The 21,153-nt window shown below is 44.7% G+C and overlaps 1 protein-coding gene across 3 annotated transcripts in view; it reads right to left on the bottom strand.

Moving 5' to 3' along the window:
- Nucleotides 1–14,955: 14,955 nt before the first annotated feature.
- Nucleotides 14,956–21,153, bottom strand: part of KIAA1549L (KIAA1549 like) — a 268,405-nt gene continuing 262,207 nt past the window's right edge. For all 3 annotated transcript variants that reach the window (XM_081063643.1, XM_081063642.1, XM_081063641.1), the window contains 3 exons: nt 20,734–20,882; nt 19,441–19,592; nt 14,956–17,782 (listed from right to left, as the gene is read on the bottom strand). In XM_081063643.1, coding sequence (XP_080919769.1) covers nt 17,501–17,782; nt 19,441–19,592; nt 20,734–20,882 — 583 coding nt within the window. In that variant the 3' untranslated portion in view covers nt 14,956–17,500. The remainder of the gene's footprint in view (nt 17,783–19,440; nt 19,593–20,733; nt 20,883–21,153) is intronic.

A 21,153-nucleotide genomic window follows, 5' to 3' on the forward strand; every position in this document is an offset into this window, starting at 1 on the left:
TATTGGTGATCTTGTCAAGAACAGATTTGGCTGAGTGATTGTGGTTAGTGCCTGACCGGCGCAGTTTTAAGAGAATGGGAGGCGATGAGTTGGAGACAATCGGTGTAGATGACTAAAGGAGACCAGCTGCCAAGGAGAGCAGAGAACAGTAGCTGGCAGGGCAAGCGGGGTTGAAAGTTTTATTAAGATGGGAGAAAGGACCACATGTTTGTGGTCTGAGAGGGAATGAGTCAGTAGAGGGAGGAAAACTGAAGACGTAGAAGAGAGACGAGGAAGTGCTGGGATGGTGTCCTTGGATGGAGGAGAGGGATGGGATCTAGTTTATAGTAGAGGGGTTGGCTGTAGATGGGAGCAGAGATGGTTCATCTGTAGTGACAGATGGTCACATCAATGCTATGAGGGTGCAGATGCTGGTAGAGGGGTACATGGGATAGTGGGAGACCTGGAAGTTGCATACATGTGCCCAAAAGTTTGTGCAGTGACCTCCAGCTGGAGGAGAGAAGTGAGCAGGTCTACAGGACCCAGCTAGAAACCCTAGAAGTGAGTTCAGGGAGCCAGGTGGAGACTGGCAAGTTGCAGAGTGCATGCCTGACTGGGGGTAGCTGATACCCAGCTCCAGCTGCTAGTTGCCTAGCCAGGAGTATGGATACGGTGTCAGGTAAAAGCTCCTGCTTTCTAAGTCTTAGCAATGAATTCAAATATTTGCAAATACAATGCAGGCCAAAGAGAATAAAGGTTCAATGGTCACCCAGAGTTTGCTAGCTCTGCTCTACCCACAGGAGTCCTAGCACTTTGGGCAGGGATTCCAGGCTCTGTCTCCCCACCCCAGGAAGAAGCCAGATTCCTGTTGCCCCAGGCTACTTGTTATTAGAGAAACATGCTTGTTCTTACAGAATGCCTCAGGCTTGCAAAGCCAGTGAGGGAGTGTCATGCAGAGTGGCATGCGGAGTCTCTAGTCCTGCTCCCCAAGAACTCAGGATATGGTGAGGCCATAAGAACGCAGGATATGGTGAGAACATAAGAACGCAGGATATGGTGAGGCCAAAAAGGAACACCCATGGAGCCATAGTAGGGGAGTCACTATATTCTCGCTGGCGGCTGGGTTGGAGACACAGGAAGCAGGAGCCACACTATCCATAACCTGTTGTCCACTTCTCTCTGCCAACCCACCCCACTTGCTAACTGCAACCTGCTCTTGCTAGCTCAACCACCATCTTCTTGCTAGCCCCCATTTGCTGCTAGCGTAGCCAAGGCAGTTATATTAGTGGCCAATGGCTCACTGGTTACAGGTGACGGCCAACTAGCCACAGCTGATGGCCATCCAATCACAGTTGATGGCCATTTACTACCCAAGTGAGCACCTTTCCACATGAGGCCGAGAGCCTGGAAACTGCACTCCTGGCTCTGTTCCCACAGGGGGTTTGGAGAATCTTAATGAGAATAAATCAGGCATCAGGAAACACCGTTCGCCTAGCTCAGGTGAAGACAAAGCTATCCAGTGAGGACCTGTTTCTTATTCCCTCCCCCAGAGTCCCCCTAGCTTCCACTCTACCCCTCCCACCCTCAGAAGATTGGACACCCATTCAGTGCACGCCCTGTGCTGGGCACAGAGGGAGGCAACTGACATGAACAATCTCATTTAATTCTCACTACCACCTTGTGAAATAGGTACTACTCTTGTCACGTTTTACAAATGAGGGAACAGAGGCTCCAAGAGGTGAAATGCTTTGCCCACAGGCACAGCGCTAGGGAATGGCAGAGCCAGGACTGGAACCTGGGCCTGTCAAGGTTCTCCTAAGTTCTCCTGTTCGGTGAGGTACGGGTAGAAGGGAAGCCCCCGATGAGCCGTCAAAAAGAAGCATCTGGCTCAGTGCTGGCAGGGCACAGTTTGGGGGTTGGCTGGGTTGCCTTCCACAACTTCCCAAGTGAGACTGGGATTGACAGATTATGGTATTACAGCCAAGGTCCCAGGAATGCCTTGTCGCCTATCCCCTCATCCCACGGCTTTGCTCGCAGGTCCCGTTATCAGCACAGTGGAGAGGCAGGTCATGTGATTGTCAGTTCCTCCAGAACAAAATGGAATGGAAGAATTGTTCCTCCAAGAAAAGGATGCTTGGGAGATGAAAATGATAAGGGTCCCGACTGAGAGAACGCCACATGCAAGGAACAACAGAGAAATGCAGTGGCATGCTGTAGCCAGCTTGAACAGCTTGGGGGGCCAAGTTTTAAATTTTCAGGAATTTGTAAGCTGGTTGTTAAATACAGCCATTATTAGAAATTAAACCATATCAACGTACAATTTGGCTGTATTTGAAACTAAAGTAATAAATACTCAAAATCTATCACTTCCTAATTATTTTGCTACATTTCACCATTACCTGTGTTCATGGGGTTATTTAGGTCTGCTGCGTCTGCATGGTGGAAATCCTATATAATGGTATGCTAATGTACATTATTTCCTAATAATGTTGTGCTGATATCTAGAAATTGGCCACGACGGGAGTATTTACACCATGGACATTGGCAAATGTACGAATCACGGTCATTCCTCTCTCTTCCTTCACCAGCCAAAGAATTGGTTATTTAAACATTTACTAGAACACCGCCAGATAAACGAGAAACAAAAGTACTACTTTGTTTATAACTCAGCTAAAGGGAAAGCTGCTTTGAGGCTTTCAAAGTTGAGCTGAAGATATAAATAAAGCTCCCTGCTTCCTCTGCCCACTCAGTTACAGACATGGAAGAGGAGGGAGGAAAACCTGGTCATGTCTGCTCACCAAGGCAGGTTGTGCCTTGTAATAGGCTCTCAGGGAGCACATGCATACTGACTTTTTTATTTTTTCCATTGGGTAACAGTGTGGTTTTTCCCCAGGGCCCATCAGCTCCAAGTCAAATCGTTGTCTTTCAGTCTAGTGGTGGAAGGCGCAGCTCAGGTCCAAGTCCAGTGACCATTTTCAATCTAGTTGCAGGAGGCACAGCCCATCATCCCATGCAGAAATAGAATCGGCAACCTTGTTGTTAAGAGCTTGAGCTCTAACCAACTGAGCTAACTGGCCACCCCTGTACTGACTTTTAAGAAGGCGTAAGCCTGCCCATTGGTGATGCAGAGCCCAAGAGATGTCCTGGGCCATGACCAATCAGATTAGCAACTTCTATTTTTGGGAAATTAGGGTAGAGAGTGGGCAGAGGTAATGGCCTGTTAATGAAGTCCCTTCTCTCCAGTGGCAACTGTTTTGAGCAAGATGAAATAGGAAATCTGATAGGGCACCAAACTGGCTATTTATATCATGAATACTTTATCACAGATCTGTTAGGCCTGAGAGAAATATAAATTTCAAGTGTGATGGGAAAACCTCCCTCTACTTTATCCAGATAGTATGTGCCCCACTCTGTGGCCAGACGAGTCAGGCAGGGCCAGTGCTTACAGAGGCCTGGCTTCTTGGAACAAAAGGAAGGGAGAACAAATCACTGATTGAAAGCTTTCTGGATCCCTGAAGGTGAACACCATGTTGGTGCCTCATGGAACTCTGCCCTTTTCCTTTCAACCGTGTCTTGGGTCTGTAACCAACCAGAAATGTGACCTTGGGAAAGTTACCTAGCCTCGCTAAGCCTGTTTCCTCATCTATAAAATGGAGACACTGCTCTTACAGGAAGGTTGGTTGGGGGACAACAAATAAGGTGATAGATATGAAACTGCCCCCAATGGGGAATCATTATTATTATTTCCCTGAGTATGTTTAGGACACAGCCTTCACTGTTGAGCTACTGGTGCACGGAGTGGTGGGGACCACAGGATGTAAGCTGAAGGGAGGCCCAATCTGTAGGGAGGAAGAAGCCCAAGAGCTCAGCCTCACACAGGTGATAAGGAGGTGAAGCTGGCTGGGAGGCAGTGTGACGCTTTTCTGGAAAGGGCGAACCACATTTCTCCCAAGCAGCATCAGATGGCCCCCATCAGGCAGGCAAGGCCAAGGGCTTGGACTCTGTAGATGGTGTCCTGAAGGGAGGGCAAAGCAGGGGTTTCATCCTCACCCAGTCCTTTAATCCGGCCCACACCGTCAGCACACCCAAGAAGATATCTAACGGTGCAGCAACTGGAGGGAAAGTGATAGAGAGGACTCCAGAAAGTGCATTGATCCCACAGAGCTGGGAAATCAACAACTCTAGGTGCTTTCTTGGTTGGGGAAACAGAAGTCCTCTCAAACTCTCTTACTTAAATAACAAGAGTGCTGACAGGTTTTTTTTAAACTTTTTTTTTAGGGGAACAGGACTTTATTGGGGAATAGTGTGTACTTCCGGGACTTTTCCAAGTCAAGTTGTTGTCCTTTCAGTCTTAGTTGTGGAGGGTGCCGTTCAACTTCAAGTTGTTGTCCTTTCAGTCTTAGTTGTGGAGGGCGCAGCTCAGCTCCAGGTCCAGTTGCCATTGTTAGTTGCAGGGGACGCAGTCCACCATCCCTTGCGGGAGTCAAACCGGCAACCTTATGGTTGTGAGCCCCCGCTCCAACCAACTGGGGCATCTGGGCACCCAGGAGCTGAGCGGCAGCTCATTGACTTCATTCTAGTTGCAGAGGGTGCAGCTCGCTGGCTCATGTGGGAATCGAACCTGCAGACCCATTGCCCAGAGCTTGCGATCTTACCAACTGAGCCACCCATCCGCCCCTGAAGCAGGGTTTTGTCTACAAGCAATAGAAATGAATACAAGAGAAATAAAAAAGAAAAATCTCCAGGCCTTCAGAAGGAGAGGAATGAGGTACTGCCACTGGAGAACTGAGCTTTAGCTACCATTCCTTGGAGAGGCAATGTGATTGGCTCATTGGGCTACATGTCCATCTCTGTCCCTGTTGGGGATAGGTGGCCAGGGTCCTGTGATTACAGTCCCACCAGAAGCACTTGGAGACGGGGAGCAGCTACAAAGACACCTGCTCATGGGTCTCAGGCCAATTGGTACCAGGGCCTGGAAGCCACCAGGAGTCTAGGCAGCTGCCCTCCTATTCTTTTTCTCTCCACAGACCTGCTGCACCTGCCACCCCTTCCTGCCTTTTCATCAGCTTCCTCATAAGTTAGCTACCAAGTGACATGCAGGAGCTATGTCAACTGCCCGCAGTAAACTCTTTCCTAGTTCCAGTGTCTAAGAGAAGAATCGAGGGACTCCTCAGCTGGTCTTGAGCTGGGTTACAAGTGGGGGAGAGGAGAGACAGAACAGCAAAGGTCATGTAATCACCTGGAGGAAGAGTCAGCAGAGGTGTGAGGGAGGATTCTTCCCCAAGGAGGAATACAGGTTAGCTCTTCCACCTATCCATTCACTTCCCCGGGATTTTTAATTTTAGGGTTTATCTGAATGAGGTACAAACATTCTATAACTGAAAACAGTGCACGTAAATTAAGCCTGCATTCATTTACTCATGTGTTCAATCCTTTATTCGTTTAATTGTTCTTTCAGTGAAGCAGGTTCTAATCTTCTTTGAGCCCTTTTACTCACCTGGACGTGCCTGATCATTTCCCCTGCCTGGGTTGTTGTGAATTAACTGAGATAATGCATGTCAATGGTTCAGCTCATGACCTGACACACACACACAGCTGATGCTCACCATCATTTTGCCTCAGAAGGTTTGCTGGGCAGATTTGCATTCAAGTTTCGGGTCATTGACACCAAATTCTCCTGTTTCTCTCGTGGTGGGATCCACCAGATGGCAGCAGGGATTTAGAAGTGGGATGAAACAGCCCCCTTCCCTTTCCAGTCCTCTCACATCCAGGGCTGACATTTATCGGCTTGTTCATTATTATCTAGAAGAAAATCCAATTTGAAAACGTTTGGGGAGCAGGAGACACTGCAGCCATTAAAGGGGCCTCTCCCAGAGGCCTGTGAAGAGTCATGTTTTACTTGCACAGAGAAAATCTCTTTTCAGAACCAGTTTCAAGGTGAAAAGTCCAGTTCACATGTTTAAAGTAAGCTGGGTTGAACTGATTGATACTTATTATCTGTATTGGTCTGCTCGGGCTACTATAACAGAATATCAGACTGGGTGGCTTAAACAACAGACATTTATTTCTCATAATTCTGGAGGCTGGGAAGTCCAAGATCAAGGTGCTGGCTAATTCAGTTGCTGGTGAGAGCTCTCTTCCTGGCTTGTAGACGGCCCCCTCTTGCTGTGTTCTCACATGGCAGAGAGAACCCTGATGTCTCTCTTCTTATAAGGACATTAATTCCATCACAAGGGCTCCACCCTCATGACCTTAGCTAAACCTAACCACCCCCAAATCCCAACACATTGGGGATTAAGGTTTCAACATATGAATTTGAGGGTGGAGATGGGGAGGCACAAGTCAGTCGTAGCATTATCTACAGTGTATTCCTAGTGAATCTTTTGTTTACTGTTATTTTTCTACCTAGTTCCTATTATTCACACACACACACACACACACACACACACACACACACACAGAGTCGTGTACCACTCAATGACGTTTCTATCAATGACAGGTTGCATATGCGACGATGGTCCCATACGATTATAATGGAGCTGAATTTCCTGTAAAAAAAAAAAAAAAAGGAAGGATATGTAGTTCAGGGGCAATTTTTTTCTCTTGGACAAGAGCAATATTTGTGAGGCTCGGCAATAGATTGCCCCTCACTTATAGCACCTTAATTTTGAGTGCAAAGTTTACGTCCCCATCAGTCAGCCACTGACGTGTTTCAGCACAGAGGAGCCTGTCCCCCCAGCACTGCATATTCAGAAGGCGCTACTGCCCTCCTAGATCTAGCTTGATGGTCTTCAGAGCACATTGGTGAGGACCTAAGACCCTGTACAAGGACACAGGTCCACAGGATCTGTAACAGGGATTAAGTGCCACTGCCACGTTAGTAAAAGCTTTCTGTGGTAGTGTGGAGCCAGCTTGTCCCTGTACGTTGGAAATACTATCAGGTTGTAATGATGTAAAGCATAGATAAGTTTTATTTCTTCAGTTCAATGCCAGAGGGAGCCTTTTGTGTCAGGGCCATGGAACCCAAAACAAATTTCCAAAGTAAAAATATTGAGTCCTCAGTTCTACACCCTTAAATGTTAAACACGCTCCCCCTTTTTATAAAAAATTCCACAGAGTTTCTTAATCTGACCACTGCTCCAACATGTAATAATCAAAACCACAGTGCTGTGACATTGCCCTGTGTTCTTTTATCTCTCCATCTTGATTCTTTTTCCTATTGACCCACAGGCCACCTTTCACTCCCTCTGACAGTCGCTATTATGGTGATGTAGGCCTGACCCAGCCAGTTTCTCCTCGATATTTCCAGTCAAGCCAGTCCCCATCCCTGTTCATGGAGCAGTATTGACAGCTTTGGTGTTCTGTTTCTGCCCCTGTTGGAAGGAAGCAGAGGGAGGGCTTGTGGGCCAGTGTTTATGAATTCTACAGTCATGTCCTTGGCTTTCACATTCACTCATATCTGCTTATCTACCTAGCTAAGGACTGTTGTCTCTCTGCCTGTTTATTATCCGTAATTATTGTTATCTCTAATGGTTGAATGGCCTACATCTATGGTGCCTAATAGAACTTTCTGCAGTGACAGAAATGTTCTATATCTGTGCTGTTGAATATGGAAGCCATTAGTCACATTGGGCGATTGAGACTTGACATGTGGCTAGTATATTCTTTAAATTTAGGTTTAAATAGCCACAGGGGGTTAGTGACTACCGTATGGGACAGCTCAGGTCTAGATAGAAGTACACACACACACACACACACACACACACACGCTTTTTCGCTTATTTAATCAATTAGATTGTGTTGAGTTTGGAAAGAGGGAAAACTTGGTTTCCAGAATGAACTGATGCAGGAGTAGATAAAAATGATATTTCTTTATAAACAAGGAAACTAAGGGTCAGAGAAGTAAAGTTACTGCCTAACGTGTCACAGCGAGTCAGCAGCAAAGCCTGCCTACCCACTTTCTCCAGGTGGCAGCTCCTTCCTCTGTGTGAGCCCCCAGGTATCTAGCTTAACGGCTCCTACATCAGTTAACTCTGGAAACCAAGCCACTATTAAATCCCAAATTGTCCCTCTTTCCTATACTGTACGTTACATCCTTGTGACTTATTTAGTGTATAACTTGAAGCTTTTCTTCATTTCACAGATAAGGCTCAGAGAGGGGAATGATGTGCCCCTAGTAACACGACTAGAAAGTTTCTTTCACTTTTCAAAATACAATCTTTTAAAAATGGATTTATTGAAATATAAATGGCATATAATGAACTGCACATATTAAAAGCATACAATTTCACCTTGTCTTGTACACCTGAAACTAATAAAAAAAAAAAGAAAAAAAAAGAGGAAAAAAATAATAAAAGCATACAATTTCCTAGGTTTTGACATACAAGGCTGGACAATTAAGTTTGTGAACCCATCCTAGAAAATGTGCTACACACCTCATTGCTGAATATCTCCACAGTCACCTTCAAAGTACTCCTCTTGGGAAGCTATGCACCGACTCCAGCACCTAGTCTACCCTTCAAAGCAATTTTGGAACTCTTCTGGAATGGCCATCAGAGCTGTCGTCGTATTACCCTTGATGTCCTGAATGTCATCAAAACGTCTTCCTTTCAGTATTTCCTTTATCTTCGGGTAAAGAAAGAAGTCATTGGGGGCCAGATCAGGTGAGTAGGGAGGGTGTTCCAATACAGTTATTTGTTTACTGGCTAAAAACTCCCTCACAGACAGTGCTGTGTGAGCTGGTGCATTGTCGTGATACAAGAGCCACGAATTGTTGGTGAAAAGTTCAGCCTGTCTTACTTTTTCATGCAGCCTTTTCTGCACTTCCAAATAGTAAACTTGGTTAGCTGTTTTGTTCAGTTGGTACAAATTCATAAGAAATAATCCCTCTGATATTAAAAAATGTTAGCAACATCGTTTTGACTCTATATTTGGACTGACAGAACCTTTTTGGTCATGGACAATTGGCTGACTTCCATTGTGCACTTTGACGCTTTGTTTCAGGGTCGTATGGGTATGCCCATGTTTCATCACCAGTGTTAACATGGCCCAAAACATTGTCTTGCCTTTCCAAAAGGTCCTGGCAAACTTCAACTCTCCTTTGCTTTTGTTCATTGGTGAGCTCCTTTGGGACCATTTTTGCCCACATCATTCTCATGCCAAAATTTTCAGTTAAGATTTTCCTAACTGTTTCTCTATTAATGTTTACTCGGTCTGCCATGCTTCTCACAGTCAGCCAACGATCTTGACACATAATTCGATGAATTTTTGCAATGTTTTCATCAATTCTGCTCACTACTGGCCTCCCTGACCTCTCTTCATCAGTGACGCGTTCCCTCCCCTCAGAAAAACGTTTAGTCCATTTGTACCCTGCTGTTTTCTTCATGGCATCCTCCCCATAAGCTTAGACTAATATGTCCATGATTTCACTTCTACTCTTGCAGAGTTTAACAAGAAATGTAATGTTTGTTCGTTGCTCTAATTCAAGCTTAGACATTCTAGTGACGGCACAGGAAACACGCAACCACAATAATGAACGCCACTCAGCAAGAAACCGCCCCATGTTGACGTGAACACAGCCGTGAGACACTGATGTACCACGGTTATGAAACCTTACCCAGCTGTTGGTAGAGTGTCGCCTATGTAAGCTCACGGGAGCAAGTTCGCAAATCCTAATTGTATGTTTGCTCTCCTATTTCTGATGGGGACCAGCACGGAGAGGCTGGGTTTGCCATGGGGATTTTCCGGCTCCCCGGGTCTGTGTCTGTCTGCCGTTCCTGGTACTAAAGAAGGCACCACCACTTCCTTTCACTTGATCATTTCATTTGTCCTGAAATATAAGAACAGCCAGGGTCCAGGAAGAAAGAAAAAGAAAATGGAGGAGCAGGGAACTCCTCAGTCCTATTCTCTGTAATGGTCACCACCCCATGGGGAGCCCCACAAAAGCATTTTGTGGGGCCTCCAAGTTCATTCCTCATCACTGCAGCAAGACAGGGGCTTTGGGGCTGTCTTTTGTGCATATTTGAGCCCTCTTTACACAGGAACAGAGAGAGGAGTAAAACGTTGCTCTTTCAGTCTTTAACTACTTTTGTAAGTACTTGCAAAGAGCTTCAGTGGATTAGGCTCCAGGGAGAAACAGCACTGCATTGCTGCCTGAGCTACCCAAGTCTCACAGGAGCCACAGAAGTCCCAGGGTGCTCTCCATTAGGGCATAAGGCCTCCTGAGAAACAGTAGGTTGGTCTTTGTCTATTTTTGTTACAAGAGACAGACTCTCTTTCCTATGAGCTAAATCTCCTTGGCCTCAAGGTTACTTCTTACTCAATAGTCTTAGACCTTTGCTTTGAGCCCATCATGGTCGCTCTGAGTCCTGATCATTTAGTTTCACCATGTGCTGCTAAGAGACTGTTTCTTGGTAATTACTAGAGAGAGAATCTGATGGCCTAGCCCCATGTGCTGAGTCATATGCCTTGTAGCTGATGAGCCTATGACTTTGTAGCTGTTGGGTCGGATGTCCCTGTCCACTCAGCTTAGGGCAGAGGCAGAGCAGGGAGTATAACACAGGGTCTCTGGATAGGGCTGCACAGAAGGCAGGCATCATGATTACTGGGAGAAGCACAGGGTGGGAGAGGTAGGTGGTCTCCGGAGTGTCCCATAGCAGTATCATCCCTGGACTCCTTGGGGGCCACTGACTTGGATGGGACTTCTTCATGCTCTGAGAAGGGTACATAAGCAGACATTGGCTATTTCTGCCCTGGACACCATCTGACCCAAGAACAGTCATGAATAGGCTGGAACTGCTTCTCTGGGGCCTGTGGATGGCCAGCGGTGAGCTCTTTTTGGACAGTCAGCTCATGTCCCAGGCTGGGATGGCTTCTGAGACCACACAGGGTCTGCCAGGCCTACAACTATTCTTTACCAATCCCTAGCAGGACCTGATGCTCAGCAGGGTTGTGAAGGGGGTTCCATCTCACCCTCTGGAAGAGGCAGAATGACAAGCAGGCAGGTTTTGGGGTATGAGAAAGCCTTTGCCATTTTATTTTACAATAAAAAATTCTGACAGCAAATGAACACTCTGTTCCTGGCAGAGGCCAAGGACGTACAAAGTTAATTAGAAAACAAAGCATTAAATGACAACAGCTACAGTCAAGGCTCCGGTTCAGTACTCGTCTTTGCCCAATGTGTCTAAGGGGGTTGGTAAGGAATCGCCCCAGTCTGGTTTTCCACCCAGAGTGAAAGCACATGTACGAGTACTTACACATCCTCCAAATCATAGACAACAACAGCAGCAGCAAAATATAGCTCCAGATGAGGCTGGCCTTTTTTTGTGGGCAGCTCCAAACTTAAAAATGGCTTGCTTATTCATTTATTTATTTTATAGAATATAAATTTAAAAAATTTTATAGAACATGTGACAAATTAGTTCAGTGGATGGAAGGAGAAGTTTTGTTAGATAAGACGGAATTATGAAGCCAATACTTTAGCAAGAATACCTTCAAATATACTTTTCAAAGCATATCCACATACATTATGCCACATTCTCCTGATAACCACCACAGGAAGTAAGAAGTGCTGATGTTGTTACACCCCTTAATTACACAGATAAGGAATCAGAGATTGATTTATAGTGAGTTGACTAAGAACTTGACAGTTTATGCCTTTTTCAAATTTTCCAGACCAATGATACTTCTCCAACTGCTACAAACATTCTCTCGGTTTGTGTGTGGGTTAGGGGTGAGCTTAGACATACGGTGCAGACGGGGGAACATAAGGTTAGGCCCCAGCTAACTTATATTAAATATAAATTTAAATATAAGCCTCCCTCCATAATTTACAACAGTCTGGCCAAGGTCAGAGAATAAAAACAATCAGTTTCTAGATTTTATTATATAGTAGCTTTTACTGACGTTGGGTTTGATCAATGGAGACAAACGCTGCCACATTCCAAATTTCCCTAGTTTTGAAACCTGCAAAATCAAAGCAACTTAATAGCCTTTAAAAGAATTTGTTTCTGGCACTATTAATTCTGTTTCCTAAATATTCCTTTCCAGAAATACCCTACATGTCAGCACCTACCACAGGCTAGGATTCTGTAACACTTCACCTTAAGAAATCAAGAGACCTTTCAATGCCTGGAACACTAACTTATTATGTTTGAGCCACAGGAATATCAATTTCCCTTGAAACTAATTTTGTTTCCAAAGATTCTATTGAGAGGCTCATGGGTTTTCTCATCCATGCAAGCTTGTGGCCGTCAGCCATGTTGATAGCACTTGAGCTGAGATCATGCATTTCAACTTATAAGTATTTCTTGTCTGCTGAGCAAGACATTGTGCTAACTGGGCCTTGGTTAGAAATCACTTCTTAGATCCAGCAGCAACGTCAATAGCACTGGTGGTTGGTGGGAAGTGATTGGGTCAGGCGTGGACAGTCTGCCATGGTTTCAAGCTAATGCATTCTCACTGATTTACAAATCAAGGAAGTCCTCTCCTCTCTGTGGCAGTATCCATGGGGACTACTCACCTGCTGGCTGGTATCCTAGGAATACTGGTCACTTCCAGTATTTACTGGTCAATTGCAGGTTCCTTTGAAGGTCCTGTCCATTCATGCTCCTTCCTTTGGGTACTAGGCCTCAACAAAAGCTCTCATGGAAAGGGTCAGTCCCAGGGGACATGCTCTTGTTACACGACTCTGCCTCCTTGGTTACAGCTGATTGGATAGACACCTGCCCCAAGGGTGCCTGATCCATGAACTGGACCAATCAGACTCCCAAGCATTTGCCCTGGAGGGCACAGAGTTAGAAAGGGATGGGTACTAAAAAGGGAAGGTTGTGTGGAGTGGGTCCCAGGGTGGATTTTGAGATGCACAGACAGCAATGAGAAAACAGAGAAAGCTAGTAGGCTGAGGGAAGCAAGAGATCTGAGCAGATATGCAGAGAGAAATAGAGGTGCAACTTGCTTGGAGAGAGAACATCAGGACAAAAGAGAAGACGCAGTCTCCATCTCTTTCCCATATGGGAACTGTGTTTTGTTTCTATGACACAGCCCTCTATCTTTCAGTCAACCCCTGAAAGCATGAATTAGCAAGTGTGAATGGGTTTCTAGTCCTTGCAAAGTTCCTTGACTAAAATACCTTTAGAGCTGACTCAGTGGCAGAGTTTAATCTCCAATACTAGCTGTATCTGAGTCAGTCACTGCTCCAAGCTAACTTACTGTCTTTCCCTTAGAGCATTCGGCTGTGTTTTGTAAGTCCAAACTATTTTCTGGTGTGTGGAAGAAGGAATGGGTTAAGTTTAAATTTTGCTCTCAATCTTTTAAAATAATATCTGTTATTTTATTCATTAAACATTGAGTTCCTGGGTGTTATGTAGAAAAAAAAAGCTTATTTATCTCTAATCAATATTTAAATCTTTTGATCCATTTCCCTAATTTCTGCCTGTTAGAGAAGCGTTTCCTTTAGTCAGGTATTTAAATTCCTCTCCTCCTCCATCTGTACTCTCTCTCAGAAGTTTTTTTTTAAAATCATAACTCTAACAATTTCCTATCCATTCTTCCATCCAGATTGCTCAGAAATTAGATGCCCATCTGCTGAATTCTTAAATTAAAAAATGCACAGATAACTTCTCCTGGGACCAGAGAATTGATTCTTGCATAATCCATCCTGTTTTAGCCATCTTAGGCTTCTATAACAAAGTATCATAGGCTGGGTGGCTTACATACAACAGAAATTTATTTCTCACAGTTCTGGAGTCTGGAAGTTCAGATCAGAATGCCAGCATGGTAGGGTTTTGGTGAGAGCCGTCTTCTAGGTCACAGACTGTCGACTTCTTATTTTATCCTCTCAGGCAGAAAAGGAGGCAAGAGAGCTCTCCGAGGGGGAGAGGGGATCCTTTTCATAAGGACATTAAATCCATTCATGAGGTCTCCAGTCCTATGATCTAAGCACTTCCCAAGGCCTCACCTCCTAACACCATGACAGTGGGGGTTAGGATTTCAACACATAAATTAGTGGTGGTGGTGGTGGGATACAGTTCATTCATAGCACATGATGAAACAGGCAACTTGCTGCTCCATAGGTAACAACTGCTATTTCATGTCATGGGTACCAGGGCACACAACAGAATTTTTCCTGCACCACCAGACTGCCTCCCCCAGTGCAGAGCATGGAATCTGCTACCTCCCAATGACAAGTTATCAGGGCCTCCCTGCCTGCCTGTTTGGAACCATGGCACTGAGAGAGGAATACACCCCTAATCTTGAACAGCAGTTGAGAACACCATTTCCTTGATGGCACTTTCTGGGAAAAGCCATAATGCATTTCTTTTCAGAATGCAGAAAATTCACATCAAAACTAGTTCCAAAAAGTGTTTATTATGCCACAAATGCATTGTTCTCTATACACTTTATCTGAAGTTCTTTACATATTCAGTCATCTTTTGTCTTCACAAGAACATGGGGAATCTCTTATATGACCCTTGTCTACTTTTTAAACTTCCTAGCAGAGTTCAAGAAATGCATCATAGACAAGCGTGCAGGCAGCATGGTGAAATGGAAAGCAAGTTGGATCATGAATTAGCAGGCGTGGGCTGGAATCCTCAGGCAGGTCACTTCATGTCTCTGGACTTTCACTTCCTTCTACAAGGTAACCAAGGTCTTTGTGACTTCTTCAACTATCTAGAAGGTCATGAGGAACACAAAGTCTCTGGGTTCTCCTGGAACTCTATTTGTACTTCCACGAGGCACTTTGGACCATCTGCCTTTTCACTGAACCAACTGTCCAGGTATCTGTCTCCATGAGTACAGGAGCCTTCAGAGATGGGACTACATCTTAGTCACAGAAAATCAAACAATGGTGGCTGTCTCCCCATTGGTGGGAACACATGAACAGAGGGTCTTCTTTAAACTTAAAGTTTTCCTTCCATATACTTTTCTTAAACTGTGGTGTCTAGTTTAAGGGAGTGTCTGATTTAGCATGCTGTATTTTTTTTTTTTTTTAATTAATTTTATTGGGGTGACAATTGTTAGTAAATTTACATAGATTTCAGGTGTACAATTCTGTATTACATTGTCTATAAATCCCATTGTGTGTTCACCACCCAGAGTCAGTTCTCCTTCCATCACCATATATTTGTAGCATGCTGTATTTTTAGTTGTCTCAGTTGACTAACTTAGTATTTCACGGGGTTCTGTAAAGACCGCAATGATTTTTCTCTCCAACCTCTTAGCCATCTGGAGCCCGACCACTGCAAACCATAGGCTCATTCTCTGTAAATCACTGGCACACCCACAGCTCAGACACTGCCTTGGAAGCATGTGCATGTATTTTAATTACACTAAGTTCTTAAAACTTCATTTTCACATAACAGTATTTCTAGGTATTTATTTACCAAGTAGACTAAGTACTGGGTTGATGTCATTGCACTGATGAAATATTAATATTATTGATAAGGCGGGACAATGTAGCTGACTTTATCAGACTCATACCATTTGCATGAAAAGGCTGAGTTTCTTTGGCTCTTTGTTCATTCAAGTGCATTGAATACCAATTTGGATAGACTTAGGCATTGCGTTAATCTGTCGATAAAATCTTGCACTGTCCAGTGTTTTGCAAGCTGATTTAGGTTTTGGATTACAACAACTGACCATTGGTAGAAATATACTGTATATACACATGGAAATTACAAAAATACATTTTATTTATAGCTGATTTTGTTTTAAGTAACAAAAAACTACCACTATGAAAGATCAACCAGCATACCAAAAGGACACTACCTAATATCATCTGAACAAGAGACTTGTTTGGGGATTCCAATGATACATCATCTCTAGAACATTCCAGAAAGGGCAATTTGCCGTTGGGAAATAAAAACAGCTTCTTTGAAAAGTCTGTGCTTTGACAGTTTGAATCTCCCATTCTAATCAGTTCCATTCCTACTTTTCTCTCAACTTTTAAATTTCCACCTTCTCTCAGTAAAGACCAAAGAAACTCATGAGGAGAATGGAGAGATGGGCTCAGAAGGAATGGATATAGCTGAAGCCAGATGGATCTTGGGTGAAGACAGGACAGAACCTCGTTCTCCAACAGATACCAAGTGAATCCCCAACATCGTGCATGGCTCCCTAAGTTGGTGAGGGAACCAGCGTGTTTCCTCCCCCAGGCTCCCTGAAGTCAGCAGCTGTTTTGCTTTGCGCTGACCGTCTATGGCCAGTGCCTCAGGGCTCCAAGACAGTGTCCACCCAGAGCTCTGGAAGCTGACTGGCCATGGCAGGGAGGGTGATTTGCAACCTCACCTTCACAAGGTCAGCAGACCTGCCATTTCAGCAAATGTCCTCCAGCGTCCATTAACTACAGGGTGTGGGAAGGGAGAGGACTGGCTAACTCCATACACTTTTTAAAACGTTATTTACATTTCAATGTAAATCAACAGATTTCCTACATTCAGAAGCTTCTATAAACAGAGAGTGCAGCCTAAGGAAACGGTGGATCCACTATTCCTGCTTGTAGCAGGCATTAATTACTAGTTCCTTTTGTATAACTCAGCTGCAGAGGCTGGAGGTCATTGTTGAAGAGACAGAGCTTTTCGTGTAAAAGTCAATGTATCTATTAATCCAAAAAAGAGAGATGCTTCATTCTCAGGCCATCTTCATTGCAGGGAAAAAAAAAAAGAAAGAAAGAAAAAAAAAAATCCCCCCAAACAAAAACAAACAAACAAACACTCCACCAATAACTGTTTTTCTTTTGTAGGTTTCTAAAAGCTCTTAGCACTGCTTCTCTTTTGGTTAGATCCCAACTTGCAGGGTACTTCAGTTCCAAAATAAGACCTTTTCAAAAACCTGTCAAAACAAATCGACCATTTCCTCTCATCTTCTCTTTCTTGGCCTTTGTTTAATTAATGGGGGAAAAAAGCTTCAGGACTATTGATAGGTACAGTCATCTCATCGATAGCACTGATTTTCCTCCAATATGAATATGAATCTTTAAAAGAAAAGGGCTTAAGTTTCTTGGCTGGAGTCAGTGCCCCCCTTACAGACCAGAGGTGATTTTACCGATTAACGTCATGGCTGAATGAGAGAGAGTACAGTCTGGTGTTTAATCACACGCCTGAATTGCCTTTAACACAGAAACAGAGTTAACATGCAGAGGTCACCGAAGATAGAGCTATGTTCTCTCCTTCTGGTGATTTATTGAAATGTGGCATTGAACAGAAATCTGTAGGTTAGCTAGTGTCTCTTGTAACTAAGGCTCCTTAGGGAAATACACCCACAGTTCAAAACAGTTAACATAACAGAATATCAAACATATGGTCCCAAGTAAGGACTTCTTGATGTACAATCAGTTGAATAAGTTGAGAATCCAATCATTTAAGAGTTTCCTCTGTTTCCCAGAAGCCCCACTGTTCACCTTTTCAGAAACTGAGGGTGATAAAGACTCACTTGCTGTCTAGGCCTCAAGTCCCAGCACATTAGGCTTGAGAAACCTGAAGACTGTCTTTGTGGAGTTTGGAAGTCCCATCGGGCTAAGGCGTTACACCTGGAACTCAAACATGTCTGTCTGTTTCTTGGCGAGCTTGGCCACCTCTTCCCGAATGGCCTTCACGAGAGCCGCTGTGGAGATGTTGGTCAGGGGTGTGTCAGATGGGTCGTTCTCCGCCAGGCTCTGCTGGGACGCTGCTGTGGAGGGCACTGGGGCCTGCTCCAAGCTGGGGTGCATGCTGGCTGGCTGGCTGTACTGGCGAGGGAGCCTGGAGGGAGAGTTCTGCTGATAACGTGACCGGGGGTAAGCCTCGATGTACCCTGGGAGGGGGACCTGCAGAGAATGGTGGGAAAGGAGAGAGGGCCTCAGGTTAGGAAAGGGCTAAAGTCATAGGACACGTCTGATACTGGAAGCAGGAAGGGACCGAAGACAAGGAAAGAGATTCGGAAGAAAATGGAGGCCACGTACCATGGTACGGATACAGAACCTGGAGTCAGTTTGTTTAGAAAATAGGTAATTTGTACTCACTGGATATGCTGGTTGGAATATATATACCTGAGTCTACGTTTGAATCTACCTGGCCTCTTTTTAAATATAAGTAGAATCCAGTGAAAAGAAGTGTTGAACCACTGCAATAACTCCAAAAATTATTTGGAGATATTTGAGGGGGACAATAGTCCTACAAATCATGAGAGACCATCTTACAAATGTCATTTTCCTATAGTGAGGCATAATAATGATGCTGAGTCATTTGCTAAAGATAAACTGAATTATGCTCCTATTTTAAAGAAGAAGGGGGGAAGGATATAATTCATTCTAGAATTTTAAAAATGCAAAATGGCATATATTTTAAAAATATTTTAGAAATTAAGGGGGTACATTTTGATCATCAGGAAAATTAATATATGCAGAATAACGTTACCCTGATGATGAGGCATTTAGAAGGGGCATTACTACAGTAAGAATGGATCTCAACACTGCGGTTGAGTTGAACCTGTAGAGGTAAAAATACGGGCCCCAAAAGTTTGGACAAAGGGAAAAGATAACCCAGGCCTTGGGCATCAATGTGTTTCCTAAATCTGGGATGAATTTCAAATGTTGAGACCAAACCCTAAAATGCTTATAGTACTAGGGGCCTTGAGGTTCAGCCTGCCTTTGTTATCCATGAGGGATGATTTCACACAGGCAACCCACTCCAGGGGCCATCAATGTGCTATTTTTGTTTGGATTTTTAGTTTTTCACTTAGCAGCCCTTGACAGGTGACTAAAAGGCAGGTTTGGGTATGAATGTCCAAGTTCATCTGGTTGCTGTCTCTCTTTGATCCAGGCTGGGCCAGGTCCACTGTATATAGGAGCCATATACTTCTAGCTATAATGATGGAAGAAACCAGGGGATGATGACGAGACAGTCAAGCCTTAGGAGATACTTGCAAAGTAATTCAGTCTTGAGTTTCTAATACTTCATTTTCTGAATTTTTACAGAATTTTAAAGTTAAAAGGAACAAATTTAAAAAAACTTTGGAGCCAGACACATGCAGGTTTGATTTCTAGTCTTAGCACCTTACGAAAGTTTTGTGGCTTTAGATTAGGCCTCAGTTTCCTCATCTGCAAAATGGGATGCATCATGGGAATTACAATACCTATCTGACAGGACTGCTGTGAAGATTAAATAAGATCATATAAATAAAATCTCTAACAGGGTGTCTGGCACATAGAAAATACCCCCAAAATGGTAATTATTATAAAGGTGTGTTTGATTACGGTGGCCCTGCTAAAAAGAGGAGGAACCTAGACTAGAAGGCAGGTCTCAAGTTTCTCTGTCAAAGGACATCCTGAACTTTATCACACTGTCTCCTCCAAAATGGTTGGCTTTAGCCACCTAGTTGGTGGAAGGGGGGTGGAAATAACAAAACACTCAATCTCAACCTCTCACCCACTTTCTCCCTGAATGTAAACAGGTAAAGTTGTGTGCGAATCAGCAAGGGACTCACCGAATCGGCCCACTGGCTTGGGAGCTCATTCTCTCCTGCATAGGACATCCAGGCCTGGTTCCTGTAGGATGAGGGAGGTGTTGGGATGAAGTAGCCGGTGAAGCCGGGTCTGTTGGCAGCTGGGATGGCAAACACTGCCGGCACTGTATTACCTGGCATGGAGGAGATGGATGGGGGACATTAGGCTAGCACCTCACCACTGGGCTGACATTTGCACAAGCTGGGGGAAGCTGGGAACAGGGGAGAACTCTGGCATTGGGGAAAGGGGTAATGGCAGCAGACCTCCATCTGTAGCCCCAGCCCTGTTCACCTGCTGTGACTCAGACATGGCTTTCTAGAGAAATGATAGCTCAATTCCCCTCACTGAGCCCTCACCAGATCCCCCACATCCATCCCAACACCGCAGGCCTACTGGCAAGAGGAAATGACACCTCTGTGTCCAGGTGTTTTCCTCCCAGGAGGATGGATATTTTTAAAGATCTGAGACAAGAAACCAAGAAGAATGGATTCCACTGGTGAAACTTCTGGACACAGTGATTGCTTTTAATAAGTGTTGACAACTGGGTGCTTGCAGTTTTAGCCCAAAAGGTATGGTTTGAATGAACTGTAAAACCAATTAGGGCGTGTACAGGACCTTCATGTTCATTTCAGCATCGTGTGCAATAACAAAAAATTGGAAACAACCAATATGTCCCTCACTGGGGGAAAGGATAAACTGTGGTATATCACACAGTAGACTACCATCTGGCAGTTTAAATGAATGAATGAGATTTATATGTATGTAGTAACCTGGAGAAACCGTGAAAGCAATGTTGAGTCAAGAAAACAAAGCACAAAAGGAAATGTATAGCTCCATACCACTTACATAGATATAAAATATATAAAGCTTATAAATATATATACTGTTGTATACACATACATATGTAACAAAAGGTTAACACCTAAGATTAAGGATTGTGATTACCTCTGGGGAGAAGGGAAATGAGATGGGGGTGGGTGGTTGTATCCGTAATGCTTTAAAATATATATAATAATTAAAAAAACAAAACCAAAAAAACCCCCAAACCCGAAGTCTGGCAAAATGTTAACATATACCCTGACTGTAACGTAGCTGAATATTTTGTCAGATTTCAGATCTTTTTAATAAAAGCAGTAGTAGCCCTTCTAGCCAGGGCCACGGAAGGCACGCGGGCATCCAGAACGCAGACTCTCGGCTTCCCGCAGGCGGCAGCGAGAAGGCGGAGTGCGGATTTGGGGCTGCGGAGCGCTGTGGGCTCTGCAGCCCTTGCCCACCTGAGTAATTTAAAGCCGACTGATCCAGCTGCGCCACGGACACGGGGCCTCTGGACACCTGCGCGAAGGAGGCGCTGTCGTGCAGCTGGGCCGGCTCCGGCCCGGCGGACTCGGCCATCCTGGTCTTGCTGCCGACGTCCGAGGTGGACCTGGCGGGCAGAGGGGCTCCGTTAGCCGCTTCCCTGGACCGCAGCCGCCGGGCAGTTACCTCGGGGAGCCGCAGGGCCTCCAGCCCCAGGATGGTGGGGTCCTCAGGCCTGGATTTGCCCCCCAAATAACACGGGGGGGGCAACACGTCCAGACCCTTACTGGCCATCTTGGCGCCCGAGCTGGAATCATTTTTAGATATATTCAAGGTCAGTGCTCCCCTGAGGGTGGCTCCTGTGTCTCTGGGAGTAAAACACTTAATTTCCATATAAA

Source organism: Rhinolophus hipposideros (genome assembly GCF_964194185.1).
Source record: "Rhinolophus hipposideros genome assembly, chromosome: 10".
Classification (NCBI taxonomy): Eukaryota; Metazoa; Chordata; class Mammalia; order Chiroptera; family Rhinolophidae; genus Rhinolophus; species Rhinolophus hipposideros.